The sequence below is a fragment of the Nycticebus coucang genome, chromosome 7, assembly GCF_027406575.1.
Source record: "Nycticebus coucang isolate mNycCou1 chromosome 7, mNycCou1.pri, whole genome shotgun sequence".
NCBI classification, from domain to species: Eukaryota; Metazoa; Chordata; class Mammalia; order Primates; family Lorisidae; genus Nycticebus; species Nycticebus coucang.
This window is the reverse complement of record NC_069786.1, coordinates 96,817,834-96,835,525: the sequence shown is the minus strand read 5'-3', so window position 1 is coordinate 96,835,525 and position 17,692 is coordinate 96,817,834. Positions and strand designations below refer to the sequence as shown.

Here is a 17,692-nt window from a genome sequence, read left to right as displayed (position 1 = left end):
CCCACGAATGGTCTGCCAGTGCACGCTATCAGCTTGGCAACTTGAAAACTTGCTCACAGTGATGAAGTATTTAGCCGTTTCTGCTTCACAAAAGTATTTTGCTGAGTTGTCAATGTCTATTTCAGTTTTAATATTTTATCTTTTCTCACTTCTCTGACTAAATAATCATATTTATCTTTATGTTGAGTTTGATAGTGTCGACACAAATTGTATTCTTTGAACACAGACACTATATTCTGGCACATCAAACACATAGCTCTTTCCTTGTACTGCATGAAAAAGTAATCATAAGTCCACTGTTCTTTGAATATCCTACACTCCGAGTCAACTTTTCTCTTTCTTGATATCACTGTTTCCTAGGGATTCCAAATTGCTATTAGTAAAATACCAATGTATATATACAGCACTCCAAAAACAATATACCAGCAATAACTCTGCCCACACAGAGACATATAGATTGCATTGCCCATCAACATAGTCTGATCAGTGCCCATCAATGCAGCCTGGCCAGTCCACATCATTTCAGCCTCGCCAGTGCCCATATGGTGGAACTCCGCTTTTACCTCAGGCTCACACTGTTGCAGTACTGGAATAGGCACAATTACAGAGGTGGTTCCTGCACCACCTTTCCAGTTCACACTACCCTGTGCGAACCGCACTGCGATCTGTGAACTCTCACAGGAATCTGATTGCATGGGTGAGAAGACTTCCTTTTTTCGGAAGAAAAAAGGCATATGTGCCTTCCCTTTTCCTGCAGTGGAATCTGATCACATGGGTCTTCTCACCCATCTCTGAGCAGTGAGAGTATGGCCATAGCTGAACTCGCACTGCTCAGAGATCGCAACAGTGTGAACTGGGGCTTACACAGCACACAACATACAACATCATACACAACTGAATAGCGATCAGAATATAAATGCTCTTACTCTCAATTAAATTGGGTTTCCTACTCCTCAGCTGTCTGCAGAGCTGAATTAAGTTCCCACAGGGCCCTAGGCAGATTACCAGTTTGGGGCCTCCATGTGGTAACACTGAGCACTGACCATTTGCATTAACACTGACCACTGACCATTTGCGATAACACTGAGTGCTAACAATTTGCATTAATACTGAGTGCTTACGATTATCATTACCTCTGAGCACTGACAATTTGCATTAGCACTGAGCGCTATTTGCGTTATCACTGTGATGCAATTCCCCTAGAAACCACCCCCAACCAACTAACCAACTTAAAAAAAAAAGGCTCTCCTAACTCCAAAAAAAGGCTCTTCTAATTAAAAAAAAAAGGCGCCCCCATCTGCAAAAAAAAAAAAGACCTCCTAACTTCAGAAAAAAATGGCCCCCCTTAACCGCAAAAAAAGAGGCCCTACTAACTGCAAAAAAAAAAAAAAAAAAGAATAGATCTCCTAACTTAAAAAAAAAAACAAAATCCTAATTTGTTCTTACCTTGGTCCTTAGGCAGCAGCAGACTTTGCACAGGCAACCTGGTGACTCCTCCGATTACAGCAGAGACTGAGAGGAGGAGTCGAGAGACAGACAGAAGGAGGGGCAGGGAGAGACAGAGAGAAGGAGGGGAGTTGGAGAGTAGGAGGGGAGTCGGAGAGTTTGGGGCACATTCCACACATGTGCACTGCAGCCCAGGATGAGTGAGCCACTAAGTGGGACAGGCAGGGTGGCAAAAATACCCAGCGGGGTGGACAAGTTAGCTGCTAAGCAAGACAGGCAGTTGTGGCAAAAACACCTGGCGGGCTGGATTAATGTCCTTGGCGGGCTGCATGTGGCCCGCAGCCGTAGTTTGAGGACCCCTGCTCTAAGTGTTCAAGTGAAAGGAGGAGTCACGTATCTCTCATGATAAATAAAATGCTAGAATGATTACGTTTCGTGAGGAAGGCATGTCAGAAGCTGAGATAGGCCAAAAGTGAGGCTTCTTGTGCCAACAGTTAGCCACATTGTGAATGCAAAGGAAGAGTTCCCAAAGGAAGTTAACAGTGCTACTCTGTGAACACATGAATGATAAGAAAGTGAGCCAGCCTTATTGCTGGATAGAAGCTCAAATCGATCCCAACATTCCCTTAAGCCAGAGACTAATCTGGAGCAAGGCGAAAGCTGACGCAGGTGAGGAAACTGCAAAAGGAAAGTTTGGAGCTAGCAGAGGCTGTTTTATGAGGTTTAAGGAAAGATGTTTCCATAACGTGAAAGTGCAAGGTGAGACAGCAAGCACTGACGTAGCAGCTGCAGCACGTTATGCAGAAGGTTACTGAAGTCATAAGAAAGCTGATGGAGGTGGCTGCGCTAAAAACAGATTTTTGATGTAGATGAACCAGCCTTGGATGAAAAATGCCATCTAGGACTTAGCTAAAAAGGTGTCATTACCTGGCTTCAAAGGAGAGGCTAATGTAACTGGTGACTTTAACTTGAATCTGAAAGAACCAGACCAGCGCCATCTTAAGAGTTAATTTTCGCTTTCCCTGCCATTTCACTCAGTAAGTTCTACTTTCCAGACAAGCCCAGGCAATTCCCGGAAATCATGAGACAACCGCCCACCAATCAGGGACCTCCCACCTAACCAATCCAGAAGCGCCCGCTTTTTTTCAAGCTGTGCATGCCCACCTGCTGCACGGGACCATAAGAACCCCCTGCTCCAGAGCTCAGGGCTCCTGGCTCGGATCCGTTGCAATGGAGTCCCTGGGAGCCCAAGTTCGAACTTGCAATAAAAGGCCCTTTTGCTTTTGCATCGGACTCGGCTCCCTGGTGGTCTTTGTGGGGGATTTCAGATCTGGGCACAACAAAGCCAGTGCTCACTTGCTTTTCTGAAAACCCTAGGGCCCTTAAGAACTATACCAAATCTACTCTGTGCTCTAGAAATGGAAGAATAAAGCTCGACAGAAGCTGGTTCTGTTGCCTACGGTGAAGGGCAGAGGACCATCATAGCTCATTGTATCCTTGAATTCCTGGGCTCAAGTTATCCTCCGTGGCTCAGCCTCCTGAGTAGCAAGGATTACGGGTGTGCACTACCATGCTCAGCTAATTAAAAAAATTATTTTGCAGGGATGGGGTCTTGCTATGTTGTTCAGGCTGGTCTCAAACTCCTAGCCTGAAACAATCCTCCCACATTGGCTTCCCAAAGTGCTGGAATGACAGGTGTGAGTCACCATGCCTGACCATTTATTTAATATTTTAAACCCATGTTTGACCTACTACTAAAAAAAAAAAATTCTTTTCATATATTACTGCTCCTTGACAATAAACCTAGTCACCCAACAGCTCTGATGGAGGTACACAATGAGATTAATGTTGTTTCCTGTCCAACTGAAGCCCATAGATCAAAGAGTAATTGTGACTTTTCTTTTTTTTTTCTTTTTATTTTTGTAGAGACAGAGTCTCACTTTATGACCCTTGGTAGAGTGCCATGGCATCACACAGCTCACAGCAACCTCCACCTCCTGGGCTTAAGCAATTCTCTTGCCTCAGCCTCCCAAGTAGCTGGGACTACAGGCGCCCGCCACAACGCCTGGCTATTTTTTGGTTGCAGTTAAGCCAGGGCCGGGTTTGAACCCACCACCTTCGGTATATGGGGCTGGCGCCCTACCGACTGAGCCACAGGTGCCACTCTAATTTTGACTTTTCAAGTCTTACTATTTAAGAAATACATTTTGTGAGGCTATAGCTGCCATAGATTCCTCTGATGGATCTGGGAAAAGTAAACTGAACACCATTTGGAACGAATTCACCATTTTAGATGATATTAAGAATGTTTGTGACTCATGAGAGGAGGTCAGAATACCAACATTGACAGGCATTAGGAAGAAATGGATTCCAGCTCTCATGGTTGGCTATGAGGGGTTCAAGACTTTTGCAGAGGAAGTACCTGCAGATGTCCTGGGAATAACAAGAGGACTGGAATTTAAAGTGGAGCCGGAAGATGGGGCTGAACTGCTGCAACTCATGATAAGACTTGAAGAGATGAGGAGTTGCTTCTTACAGATGAAATGAAGAATCTAGAGAATCTTGAGATGGAGTCGACTCCTGGTGAAGATGCTGTGAACATTGCTGAAATGACAACAAAGGATTCAGAATAGTACAGACACTGAGTTGACAAAGCAGTGGCAGACTTTGAGAGGATGGACTTCAATTTTGAAAGTAGTTCTATTGTGGGTAAATGCTATCAAACCGTATCACATTCCAGAGGGATCTTTTGTGAAAGGAGGAGTCGATCATGCAGTAAACTTCAGTGTTGCCTTATCTTAAGAAATTGCCACGGCCTTCCAGAACCACCACTCTGATCATTCAGCAGGCATCAGCAGGGCGGCAGAAACCTCCACCAGCAAAAAGATTATGATTCACTAGAAGCCCAGATGATCATTAGCATTTTTTAGCAATAAGGAATTTCTTATTTAGGTATGTACATTTTTTAGACATGATATTGCACACTTAGTAGACTATAGTAGAGTATAAACGTAGCTTTTATATGCACTGAGGAACTGAGAAATTTGTGACACCCTTTATTGCAATGTTTGCTTTATTGCTGTGGTCCTGAGCCACATCTGCAGTATCTCTGAGGTGTGCCTGTATCTTTCTTGGCTTCATGGTGTCTACAACATCACAGGCTTCTGATGCTAGAGTCCCTGCCTGACTCAGAGAAAGAACTTTTCCCAAGACATTTTATGCCCCAGCAGTACAAAATATTTTTTTTTGGTATCTTTCACATTTCACTTCTTCCATTAACATGGCTGCCTACATTAGAAAGAGCCCAACAACAGATCCTGAATTTGCTGTTAGGGCCTCCTGTGCTTATTGTGGCCAGAAGCCCCCATCTCAGCTTTGATGTGCTGTGATGGACCTCCAGATAGAGAAGGCCCATGATCCTGCTGTCCCAGGCTGCTACTGAAATTCCCTAAGCACCTGCATTTTGTATATCAGAAAAATGTATGCTATCTCTGCCCTCGCTTGTAGATAGCCCCTTGAAAAGATGACATAGCACTCAGCACAAGTCCTGTGAAGCAGTGATCTCAGAAAAAAACACGGAAACAATTCCATATTTTGCTTTGGAAGATAAAGTCAGATCCTGAGAATCCAAGTACAAAAAATGGCAGAGGAGGATGAAAAAATATTTTGCCATTTAGAGTATCCTCTAATTACATTTAACACCTGGCCCAGAGCTGTCAGATAGAACTTTCTGTGATGATGGAAATATTCTTTATTGGTTGTTGTCCATTGTGGAAACCACTGATCATGTGTGGTTATTGGGCACTTGCAATGTAGCTAGTGCAATAGAAAAACTTAATTTTAGTAAATTAAAATTAAATTTTAGTAGTACATGTGGTGGGGTTATGGTGTCAGACAATTTAATCACTGGCCTTTGCATTCTTGACTCTATATCTTCTAACAATATATGCAAATTGGGAGCTATTATAACATTGTTTAAAAGCTGAAGGCACCAATATCATTAATGGAAGTGATAAATTTTCTTTGTGAAATTAGATTTGTAATGAGCTAGAAATCCAAGCCTCCTTGTATGAAGGCAAACTTTTATTATGAGACTAACTTCAATGGAAAGGTAATTATGGTCAGACTTTGATTTTTTTTTTTTTTAACAAATCTCTTTTTTTTTGCAGTTTTTTTTTTTTGGCTGAGGCTGGGTTTGAACCCACCACATCCAGAATATGGGGTCAGCGCCCTACCCCTTTGAGCCACAGGCACCACCCCCAGACTTTGATTTTTTTTTTTTTTTATTAAATCATAGCTGTGTACATAGATAAGATCATGGGGCATCATACACTAGCTTCATAGATCGTTTGACATATTTTCATCACAATGGTTAACATGGCCTTCCTGGCATTTTCTTAGTTATTGTGCTAAGACATTTACATTCCACATTTACTAAGTTTCACATATACCCTTGTAAGATGCACTGCAGGTGTAATCCCACCAATCCCCCTCCCTCCCCTCCCTTTCCCCTTCCCCCTATTCTTAGGTTGTAACTGGGCTATAGCTTTCATGTGAAAGCCCTAAATTAGTTTCATAGTAGGGCTGAGTACATTGGGTACTTTTTCTTCCATTCTTGAGATACTTTACTAAGAAGAATATGTTCCAGCTCCATCCATGTAAACATGAAAGAGGTAAAGTCTCCGAATTTCTTTAAGGCTGCATAATATTCCATGGTGTACATATACCACAATTTATTAATCCATTCGTGGATGGATGGGTACTTAGGCTTTTTCCATGCAGACTTTGATTTTTAATCTCCAAGAGGTGGAAACAACCCAAATGCCCATCAACCCAGGAATGGATTAATAAACTATGGAGTATGTATGCCAGGGTATATTGTTAAGCCATAAAAATAACAAAGATGTTACATCTTTTGTGTTACTTGGATAGAGTTGAGACGCATTTTTTTTTTTTTTTAAGAGACAAAGTTTCACTTTGTTGCCCTTGGTAGAGTGCTGTGGTGTCACAGCTCACAGCAACCTCCAACTCTTGGGCTTACACGATTCTTTTGCCTCAGCCTCTTGAGTAGCTGGGACTACAGGCATCTGCCACAACGTCCGGCTATTTTTTTGTTGCAGTTTGGCTGGGGCTGGGTTGGAACCTGCCACCCTCCATGTATGGGGGCTAGCAGCCTACTCACTGAGCCATAGGCACCGCCCAAAACACATTCTTTATAGTAAAGTATCACAAGAATGGAAAAGCAAACATCCCAATGTATCCAATACTAATATGAAACCTGTAGAGAACTAATACATGCATAAGAGAAAAGTCTATTCAATTCAAGTAGGGGAGAGGGGAGGCAGGAGGGGGAGGGAGAAGGAGGGAGGGGATTGGTGTGTTCTCACCCAGCAGGCACAATATACAGGTATGTGGCACACCTCTTGGGTGTGGGACACAACTACAACAGGGATCGTACCTAACAACGCAAACATTGTAACCTAATGGTTTGTACCCTCATACTAATCTGAAATTTAGAAAAACTTTGATTTTTTAAGATTCGTATAGGTGATGTATATAACTGGATTATATACACTTAGTCATGGTTAAAATGATAAATTTTATGTTAAGTATATTTTACCACAGTAAAATACTATACATTTTGTTTTATTTTAATGGACCTGATTTTGATTTAATTTTGTTAAATTTCCCCCTGCTGTAGGCCTGGCCCAGGAGCTGGCCCTGCACATCCCCGGCTGCAGCGTGTTCCTCTTTGGGGAGGCTGACCTGCCTGAGAAGCGCAGTCTTGTCCAGAGAAGGAAGCAGCTGGGCTGGTTCACAAGGAGGGACTTCAGTGCTCTTGAGCCTGACCTGGGAGCTGCCCCTGCCCGAAGATGTGGTTTGACAGGTTCTGAGTATGGTTTCTGCTCTGTTCTTGTTTCTTTAACTTGATGTTAGATACTGAGGTCCCCTTTATTGGGTCACACCCTCACAATGCAGGGAAGTTTGCAGTAGTGGCTCCGTTTTGGATCAGGTGATGGTTTCCTCTCAATTCTTACTCTAACGCAGGCCTTACCCGGTAAGCCTGGAAACTTCTGTCAGTTATTTGATGAGGGCCCCCAGGAATGCTGTTCACGAGCCATGTGTAGAACGAGCCCTGTGACATGCCCACTGGTGATGAGCATGTGCACAGCTCCTGGCCCTGGGACAGGGTCCGGTGTGTCGGGTCTGGTGTTACATCCTGGGGTGAGATGGAGACGCCTGGGTTGGGGAGACTTAGGAAGAGGCTACTGCTAGTTGATAGGAATGAATTTCAGTCCTTGAACTTCCAGTGTAGCCAAGTTGATGCTTACAGCTGGAAATCAATTTTTCTAACACTGAAGAGAAGCTTTTCTAGACAACAAGCTTGGAGAACTGAGAGAATTAATAGCAGGGAATGAAATTACTCCTTCTCCTGTGTCTCACCAGCATTTGCCTCTTCCTGCTGCTCCAGCCCACACCCCTGCCCAACTCCTTAAGGATTGCTTAGAACCCCACCCCTGTCACCTGCACTCCACCATCCATCCTAGTGTCATCCTCAAATATTTTCTGTAAGGGTCACAAATTAAACCACATCAGATCACATTTTGGTGGTTAGTGAACGCCTTGGCAATTACTAAAATACTAGATAGGCAAGGGGCACAACTCATGGTGGGGGGTGAGCATAAGAAATATGGTGCAGTGTTGCCAAAGCCTTCAGGATCATTTGCATGTGGGCCTTTTGTTGCTAAACCGTGGTACAGAATTCTGATCTTAAATGAAGAATATCTGTAATCAAATTAAGTTAAAAAAAAATGCAGGTTTTGAAGCAGTTCTCAAATCCTGCCTTGCTGTTTACTGGCTGTGTGACCGTGGGGAGTTCCTGAGTCTCATTAAGTCTCAATTCCCTTACCTGTTAACATGGACATAATTGTAATTTCTCCTTGTTAATATTGTAAAGTTGAAATCACGTCTGTAAGGTGCCCAGCACAGTACTAAAGGGCTGTTTTTTCCTCCCTATGAAGAGGAGATTTATAAAAATGTTACTATAAATGTATTTCATTCAGTATTTTGTTGTAGAAGAAAGGAAGCTCTCTGCCAGTTTAAACCTCACATTTCCCCATGATTGGTCTCACAAATGGAGAAGTGTAAGTTTTATGACTAAATTTTCAGAAATCTATTTCCTGGTTTCTAATTTGAGCTTTCTAAAGACTTGCAGGGATTATGCTGTGAATGTAGTCAGCTCAGTGCCAGGTGGACTGGTGTTGCAGTCAGGCAGATAGGAACTGGAAATAGGTGTGCGGTATCAGAGCACAGAAGTACCGGTTTCAGCATTGGGTTAAACAGACACTTGAACCCCTAAATTCTCATTTTGTCAATGTCAGAATAAGTGGGTGGACATTTGAGAAGAACTTTAACCTGATACAGAAGGTATTTCTGGATTAAAGACCAAATGCCAGTATTATCACTAATTGTATTCAGTCTCCTAAGAACAAACTTGGTATGTGGTTGTTTAAGCCACGGTGAACAAGGCATCCCAGAATAATCTGCACCTCTGCTCCGGCATCGCCTGTTTATGTTGTTTGATTTGAAATGGACGACTTGTTGGGATTTCTGATTTTTCTCTATTTTTATTCCACACAGAGATCTGTAATTTACCTAGAGAATTTCATCAAAATTGCAAATCCCAAGTTTAAACTTCAAGGTGCCAAAATTGACACAACAAATGTTTAAGCATGTATTTTAAAGGTAATATTCAATACTAGGGAAGATGAGTCAGAGACGCTCGTGTTGCTGATGGTGGCGTAAATTGGTGTAGACTTTTTAGAAGTGAGTTTATGATATGTACCAGGGACTCTAACTGCTTTTTAGGAATTCTATTTCTAGTGATAGATCCTAAGGAAGTAAAAAAGACACATGTACTTATTATGTAAAATTATGTTTATTAAAGCATTATTTATAATAGGAATTACTGAAAACAACAGAAATGTTTGCCATTGGGAATGATTCTATAAACTATGGCATACCCAGGCACGATGTTGTAGAAGAATTTTTAGAGGCATGGAAAATATAATCTAATGTAGAGAGAAGTTGTAGTTAATTAATTAATACAACAATTTATTAAGTACCTACTTAAAAGCCTGGCAGCATCATCCATGGGCAAAAATATAACCTTCATACCCTCAAAGAATTTTTATTATAGTTGGGGGAGAGGTGAGAAGACAATAAATAATAAGCTTAATAAATGAATTATGTACTATGTTAGAAAATAATAAGTTCTATAGCCAAATGGAAAATTGAATAAGACAAGGGCATTATGAGTTCTGGAATGGGGCTGCATTGTGACTTTAAATGGGATGATCCAAATTAAGCATTATTATAAGGGAGGTATTGGAGCATGGACTTGAAGGAGTGATCCAGGAGCCATGAGATGGGGAAAAGTTTTGGGCAGAGGGAATAGCCAGTGTCAGGGCCAAGGGATACAAGGTAGTATTAACAGTGTGATCTCAATGTTGTAAAATATATATGCATATATTTTATTTACATCATATGTTCATAAAAAAATTTTAAATTCTTAAAGCTCCAGTTTATTGTCATAATTATCCATAACCTGATTTTGTGATTATTCCATCATTTTCCTCAAAGGGTAATTATTGAAGTTTTATTAGTGAGACATTTTTAAAAAGTTAGGTTTTAGTGCACTCATTCAGATTAGATTTCTAGGAAAATTCGTGATAAGGAAGGAAAAGTAGCACAATGTTTCCCCATATATCGTTTTTTACTAGTATCAGCTGACAAAAGGTAAAAACTTTAGTTTGTGGAAGAATCTTGAACATTACAACTTGCCGAGGTTAGGCAGACTATACATCCCTCATTTAGTAGGCTCAAAGTGGTGCTAATGCTTTTTAGGGGCAAGACACAATTGTAAGAGGGACTTTACCTAACAGATGCAATCAGTGTAACCTGGTTTCTTGTACCCTCAATGAATCCCCAAGAAGAATTTAAAAAAAAGCAGGTGCTAATAGCAGAAAAATGAAATATTTCAAGAAGGAACAGTGAATATGGGAGGTGGATAAACAATTTCTTCACTGAAATCTTAGGTTACTTCAATTGCACAAATCCTTCCTTAAAAAAATTGTATGTAGAAAGGATTAAATTCCTTTCATTTTTCGAAATAATTTCTATTGAAGTTAATCTATAACACCTCTTTCATTAGGGCAGAAATGTTATCCATCTAATTTTTTCAATGAATTTGGTTCCTAGCAGTAGTGATTTCTCCCTTACTTTTAAATTCAATGGCTTTATATATTTCCTAAGTTTTGGGGGGGTTAAGTCAGTGTTCCCCAATATACTTTTCTTCCCACTAAAACAGAAAAGCCTCAATACATTGTTGCTGTGTTTATTTCTTTTCCTACAAAAATTAAATAGAAAAGATTGGTGCTATCAACTGATTACTGCACTCAACATTCCAGTGACAAATTAACTTAAACAGTACCTGAGAGGAAGCAGAATCTATACGGGAACAGGTTTCTGTTTTGAAGTTCCCGAAGAATATTATAAACAGAAGAGAAAAAAAGAAGTGAGCTCAGAAATGATTAACACCCACAGTCAGTGCCAAACACACACAATCTTTTAAGCCAAATTCCTTTTAAAAGTTTCTAGTCGGCCAGCTTGTGAGGAACATAAATAAGGGCAAAGCAGTAATAGTTGATACTCTAAGATCTATAAATAAATACTTTATGCATATATATTTTAAAGCCCTAAACATTTATGGGATAATTTAAACATGGCTGTCTGATAGGTCGTATGAATGGGCTGCATCATTGTTTGAAAATGCAAAGGAGAGTCTTTGAATTAGAGTTGCATCTGATGCCTTAGGAATCATAGATGGAGGTAATTGGTAGAGCTTGGGATGAGGGCCTTCTGTCTAGTTATTTAGATGGGTTACAGAAAGCTGCCTTTCTAAGTTCTTTCTATTATATATAAGAAAGGCATCATCAAGTACTCTTCTCGACATTATATAATCCAACTTACTCCTTACCCCAAATTTTACCTCGTCTTTGAAAAATAAAGCCGAGTTTTAGAATGAGTCCAGTTTTAAGGAGCCCATTTTCATTATTTCCTGATTCTAGCAAGTCTAATTAGGATGGTGGAAAATGAAAGTCTCTTCTGTAGCTAAGTATGTAACCTGTAATCGAAACACCAAGGACTTAGACTTGGCTTGAAATGAGGGTGGGCCCTGTTGCTCTATTGAAAAACCTGGGAGGCGGCACGTCGCCTATGGTTTCCCTCGTCTGGCCTGGCTTCATTACATGAGGGGGATGTGTACCTCTGTCTGTAATTTCCTCTTCTGAATTATTGTTACTGTGAAAGATTCAAAGTCAGTAAAATGAGGTTCACAATTCTTTGCAGGGCTGGAAAACATCACTGCACTTTCTTTTCTGTGTATTCAGCCACATGGGTAGAGTCCTGCATTCTTCCTGCCATAGGAGTGTTGGGCTTAGCAATTATGTTTGAGTTTTATGCGTTTGTCATCAAATGTTCTGTTTCAGCTGTGGTTTCTCTTTAGTGCATGTTCTTAAAAAATATGAAATACCAATATGTAATGATAACTAATTGCTTTTGGTATAACAACTGCTTTGAACCCACGTTCTGAGTCTGATAGCTTACTTTGTTTGTTACTCTGAAGCAAAGACCACATTTAAGCTAGGGCTTTACTTTACTTTATTTTTTGATGTCCAGTGAATTCTTTTTATTGGTGTAAGGGCATGCTGCTGCTGCTGCCTCAGTGCCTCATAACTTTGGCATCGGTGGTATCAGACACCACTTTGCTGTCCGCTACCCTGCAGGTGGTGGTCTTTGGATGGTTTACATGGAGGTGCCGCTGTCCAATCTTCATCAGCGAGATTGAAGTCCTCCACATCTTCCAGCAGGAGGTGGTAGGCGACAATCTTAGCCTCCAGCTTGACCTCAATGTTCACCAGGGCCTTGTCTCCCGGGCCTGGTGCTGCCCCTCTGTCCTCGTTGAATTGCTCCATCTGCATGGCGGAGCGGGCCCCCACCTCTGCCAGGCTGTTCTCCAAGCTGTCCTTCATATTTCTCCTGGAGTCCAGGCTGATCTTTAAGAACTGGACTTAGCTTTGTGAGTGTCATCTCCACGGCTCTGATCTCAGCAGCCTGAGAGGTTGTTGCTGTGTCTCTCCTCAATCCACAGTAACTTTTCCAGTTCCTGTCAGTTCTTCTGAGCCAGCTCATCACATGGGCCCACATGTCCGCCATGATCTTGCTGAGGTCCTGAGATTTGGGGGCATCTACCTCCATGGCCAACCTAGAGCTGGCATCTGGGTTGCAGGCCTTTTACTTGCTCCTCAGGGTTCTCCTTCATGAAGAGCAGCTCCTCCTTGAGAGCCTCAATCTCTCATCTCCAGCCTAGTGTCATTGGTGTCATCAGTGACCTTGCAGGGCCCATCAATGTGGCTCTCTACAGATTGGTGCATGGCCAGCTCTGTCTCACACTTGACTCTAAAGCCATCAGCAGCAAGACAGGCCTCGTCAGTCTCCAGATTAAAGCAGGCATTGTCCTCAGAATTTGCAGAGATCTGAGCCTTCAGGTCCTCGAAGGTCTTGAGATAATGTCCCCTCCCCTGTCTCTGATCTGGGGTCCCTTCTTCTCTAGATCTTCCCACATTTTGCTCTCTAGTCTCTAATTAGTGGTCTCCAGGCTCCTTCCTCTGTCCAGGTAGGAGGCCAGGTGCTCGCTGGGGTATTGCACACTCTCCTCTCAGTCTGGATGCCCCCCATTCCCACCAGACTCCTGGCCATCCCCTTAGCCAGGACTCTAGACCCCCAGCCACTCTAGAAGCTGGTGGAACAGGTCATAGAGATCCAGGAGCTTGAGCCCCCAGTACCTGCGTAGACGCTGGCCACACTGCTGATGGGCCAGATGGAACCTAGGGACTGATTATCAGTGATGTAGTGAGTGGTGGAGCTGGTACTACCCAAGGAGGAAGGTGAGAGGCTAGCACTCAGGGTCAGGCCTAGGATTTTATCTAATGTTAACTTTATTCAGGTTTTTATACCCAGAAACCTGCATGGTTCCTGGTACTCAGCAGGTTTTCAGTAAAAAAGTATTAAATGAGGGAACTATTAATTTTCGAACTAATCGCAGAAAATCTATTTATTCAAACTGTAATGCAGTCCACAAATTCGAAGCTTACTCTTCAGATACAAAAGTGCTAAATATCCTAAAACACCACCTCAGTTCTCCCCTCGTGCGTGTTGTAATCCTAGCCACCAAAGAAGAGCTTAATACAACAAACAGAATTTCTAAAGACATCCCTGACCAACTTTTGATCTAAAGCGAAATTAAAATTTATACAATTTTTCTCATCTTTGATTGATTGAAAGTGATGGTTCCTGGAGCCATTTTTGAGAATAATTTTGATCTAAAGGGAACAAATACATGTGTTTCTTCTGAGTGCGGCTTTTTCATTTTCCTAATGGGGTCTTCACTATTGTTTTGTCTGAATCCAATTTTTTATTTGTGTTATTCCAGACGTGGTCCTACCACAAGCAGCTTTAAACCAGACATTAATAGCATAGTTCACAGTCATTACTGCCAGTGCTCAAACACAAATATTGCATTTGTGTTTGCAAAAGCTACACATCAGATGTTAATTAAGTGCATTTGGTTTTTTTCTGCTTAAACAATCTGGCATAAAGAGTTTATATCTATATCAGTTCACCATAAGGTCTCAACAATATCTGAATCACCAGCCATGCAGTATATGATAAATACAGTGTTTCCACACAAGAAAATAACAGGATTGTCAGGAAAACATCAGGCCTGTTATATTTCCCTGTGAAATAATGGCAACTGAATCTCAGTTTCTTTTTCTTTTTTTGATTAAAAAAAAGTCTTTAGGAGTAAACACCAATATTTAGAATGATAAATTTTTCATTAAAGAACACATGGAAAGTGAAATCATACCAAAGATTTTTTTCCTTGTTTTTAGCTTGCTTCGGGGCGTTGTGACAGTTGTGTTGGAATAAAATTGGAATTTCAGCCTTGCAGCGAGGGGATTGGTGCTGCCACCAGAGCAGCCCAGTGCCAATCTGCGGGAGGCAGGAGCAGAGCGAAACCACAAGCTGAGAAACAAACTTTCACATCAGGTTTCTAATTTTAGAGCAAAAAATGGAATTACTTTAATTATATGACATTTAACTAGAAATACGATTTGCTGGGATTAATTATCTCTCTCATTTAAAATACCTTCTTAGTAGTTTAAATTAACATAAAAAATTAAATCCAGCATTTAAATAAGGTCAATGGGACTGCAGGATTTAAACACAGACTCTGATTCAGTATAATTGGATCACCATATTGGCTTTGACTTGGAACGATTAAATGGAGGAAATTGGAAAAGCATAAATTTGGGCAGAAAGAGAAATTTTCTTTTCTTTCTTCCTTTTCTTTTCTTTTTTCTCCCAAGGGAGAAATGGATCATGGCCTCATAACCACTCAGAAGAGAAACTACTACTCTGGTTAGGTCGGAAACATCTCAGATTCATTGACTGTCTCTGTTTGATCACTGCTTGAATAAGATATGATAATAGAACAAAATAAAATTATTGTATAAGTAAAGCTTAATAGAAAAATTTAAAACATACACAAGGGCATTAATGAAAAATTATTATTTTGTGTTAAGTGGTTCCTTCCTTCCTATTTTCTTTCTTTTCTTTTTTGAGACAATCTTGATCTGTTGACAGGGCTAGAAGGCAGTGGTGTCATCACAGCTCACTGCAACCTGAAACTCCTGGGCTTGAGTAATCCTCCAGGTTTAGCTCCCTTTTTTTTTTTTTTTTTTTTAAATTTTGGTGGAGATGGGAATCACACTCTGTTGCTCAGGCTGGTCTGGAACTCATGGGCTTAAAGCAATGCTCTCACCTTAGCCTCCCAAAGTGCTGGGATTACCTCTTATTTTATATAAAAGAACATTTAAAGGTTATTTCTGATGTTTAACTTTATTTTTCTAGAAAAAGTTAATTTTAACGTATGCTTTTGAGGGAATTTCTAAAAACAGTTACAATTAAGTAAATCAGTATTGGGATGCTGGACAGAATACATGTTTATTCTTCATGAAATGCTTGTGCTTAGAGCTTAACATCTAAACTTGTTCTATATTTTGGGCGATGAGTTCATTTAGAGCAAGAATGATCAACTTTGGAAATTCTAAAAAGGGAACTATTATTGGCCATATGGTGGCAAAAGATGCCTTAGAATTTCCTGGGTGGCCAATTCAGGAAGAGTCCGATGGTTATAGGAGTGAGATGACTCAGGCCATGGTAGTGTGCTGGAGAGCCCTGGGTCCATATGAAGGGACTTCCTTTGAAAGTGACTCACTCCCCCAGGCTGATAAGTTACGTGTGAATGTCTGAATGATGATTGGACATATCAAAGGTATGGAACAGCAAAGCACAACAGTGATGCACTATAGATCATTATGGATTTTAAAACCTGAGTGTGATCCAGCTATTTGTTGGAATGATAGTAATGATGTTACCACATCTTGAGTCAAAATAGGGTACATATACCAGATTTTAGGAAATGGGACTGTTTGTAACATTACCTGTTGAAGGGTAGATGAAAGAGAAATTATGTTTGAAAGTTTTCTGTTAATGAATGGCAACATTAGCATTGACAAAAACAATTCCAACTGTACTCTGTTAAATGTTAAAACTGATATACTTCTCAAAGATACTTTAAGTGATTGGTGTATGAGATTATGAGAAAGAGATGTATTGACTGTTAGGAAATTTAATTTTTATGAAATCAGCATTATGGGGAAATACTATAATCTGATTCATTCCTCCAGAATTCCCAGTAGGAAGAGGCCCAGCCTCAGGAGTTGAAATATTTCAGTATGTACATGTGTGGGAAAAAGATGAGATGTGGTTTCCGTGTGCTGATTTTCTGTGAAACGTCTATTAGTGTGAGAGTAGCCAGGCTAGTCAACAAAGCCCCCAAACCACTGTGGTCTCAGGAAAAACGAACCCAGAAGGCACATCGCTGATGGATACTGACATTATAAGCAATAAATTTGAAAGTAGCAAAAAAAAAAAAAAAAAAAGCAGACACAGTAAAATAATGTTGAAATAGTAGCTAAGGAATGATCATATGCTGAAGATGAGGTCAGCCTTTTATCCCCATCTATCCCTAGTTAACTTCACTTTTAGAAATGGCCAGTTCCCCCCAAATGAGGAAATTGCAAGCCTAAGCTTTTTATGCCAGTGCTAATTTAACCAAGTTGTCCATCTTATAATGTAAACTATAATTAGAGCAGTGCTATTTATGTAACGTGAGCTGTACCATCCCTGAAGCAGGAAAAAGTGAAATATTTGCCCCTCAGTGTTAGAGTAACAGGGCTTTGGAGTGGCAATGGCAGTCCTAGTCTATTGAGAAACTGGAGATGGAAGAAAGAGGTGCCTTCAACAGGTTAAACAAAAGAAGGGCATGAGGTTTCTAAGTCCATGTGAAGGGACTCATGGGTTTTGTTTGGCTTCAAATCCTGCCGAATTCAGAGTCCCTTTGCTCTTCCCCATTCTAAGGCTGTTTGCTACTTTTAGTGGCCTCCTTCCCTAACCAAGATTGGTTTTGAAGTTCACTTTAATCTGATACAATCTAATTCAATAATGACAGGTATTTGTTAGTGAGGGAAAGGATAGGTACCGAGGTGTGATTTGCTACCGTCTTTGAGACCCTTCAGCCAGGTGCTGAATTCTAGCCCTTGTAAAGATAGCCTTGGAAATGAATGCAAGTCTAAGCTGCTGATGGTACTTAATACTTTATTTTATTTTATTTTTTGAGATAGGTTTTCACAGTGTTGCCCTCAGTAAAGTGTCGTAGGGTTACAGCTCACAGCAACTTCAAACTCTTGGGTTTAAGTGATTCTCTTGCCTCAGCCTCCCAGGTAACTGGGACTCCAGAAGCCTGTCACAACACCCGGCTATTTTTTTGTTACAGTTGTCATTGTTGTTTAGCAGGCCCCAGCTGGGTTCTAACCCACCAGCCTTGGTGTATGTGGCTGGCGCTTTAACCACTGAACTATGAGTGCCCGAGCTGGATGGTACTTAATCCTTGAGTGTGCTTGTTTTGTTTCTCTTGTGGTATTTTGGAAAGTATAGGCTCTTCACAGCTCTTCTAGAAAAAAAATCCTCCAGATGCTTTTAGAGTAGATAAAATTATCTG

At 40.9% G+C, this 17,692-nt stretch overlaps 1 protein-coding gene across 11 annotated transcripts in view; it reads left to right on the top strand.

Annotated features, from left to right (window-relative positions):
* The window catches only part of FTCDNL1 (formiminotransferase cyclodeaminase N-terminal like), a 71,011-nt gene that overhangs the window by 30,648 nt on the left and 22,671 nt on the right, over nucleotides 1–17,692 (top strand). For 6 of the 11 annotated variants that reach the window (XM_053596846.1, XM_053596840.1, XM_053596842.1 and 3 more), the window contains one exon: nucleotides 7,148–7,333. The exons of 1 other annotated variant lie outside the window; for it this stretch is intronic. In XM_053596846.1, coding sequence (XP_053452821.1) covers nucleotides 7,148–7,333 — 186 coding nt within the window. Of the gene's footprint in view, nucleotides 1–7,147; nucleotides 7,341–8,523; nucleotides 8,592–14,459; nucleotides 15,080–17,692 lie in introns of those variants that run through there. 4 more of the 11 variants (XR_008381160.1, XM_053596844.1, XM_053596845.1 and 1 more) reach the window with 4 other exon arrangements.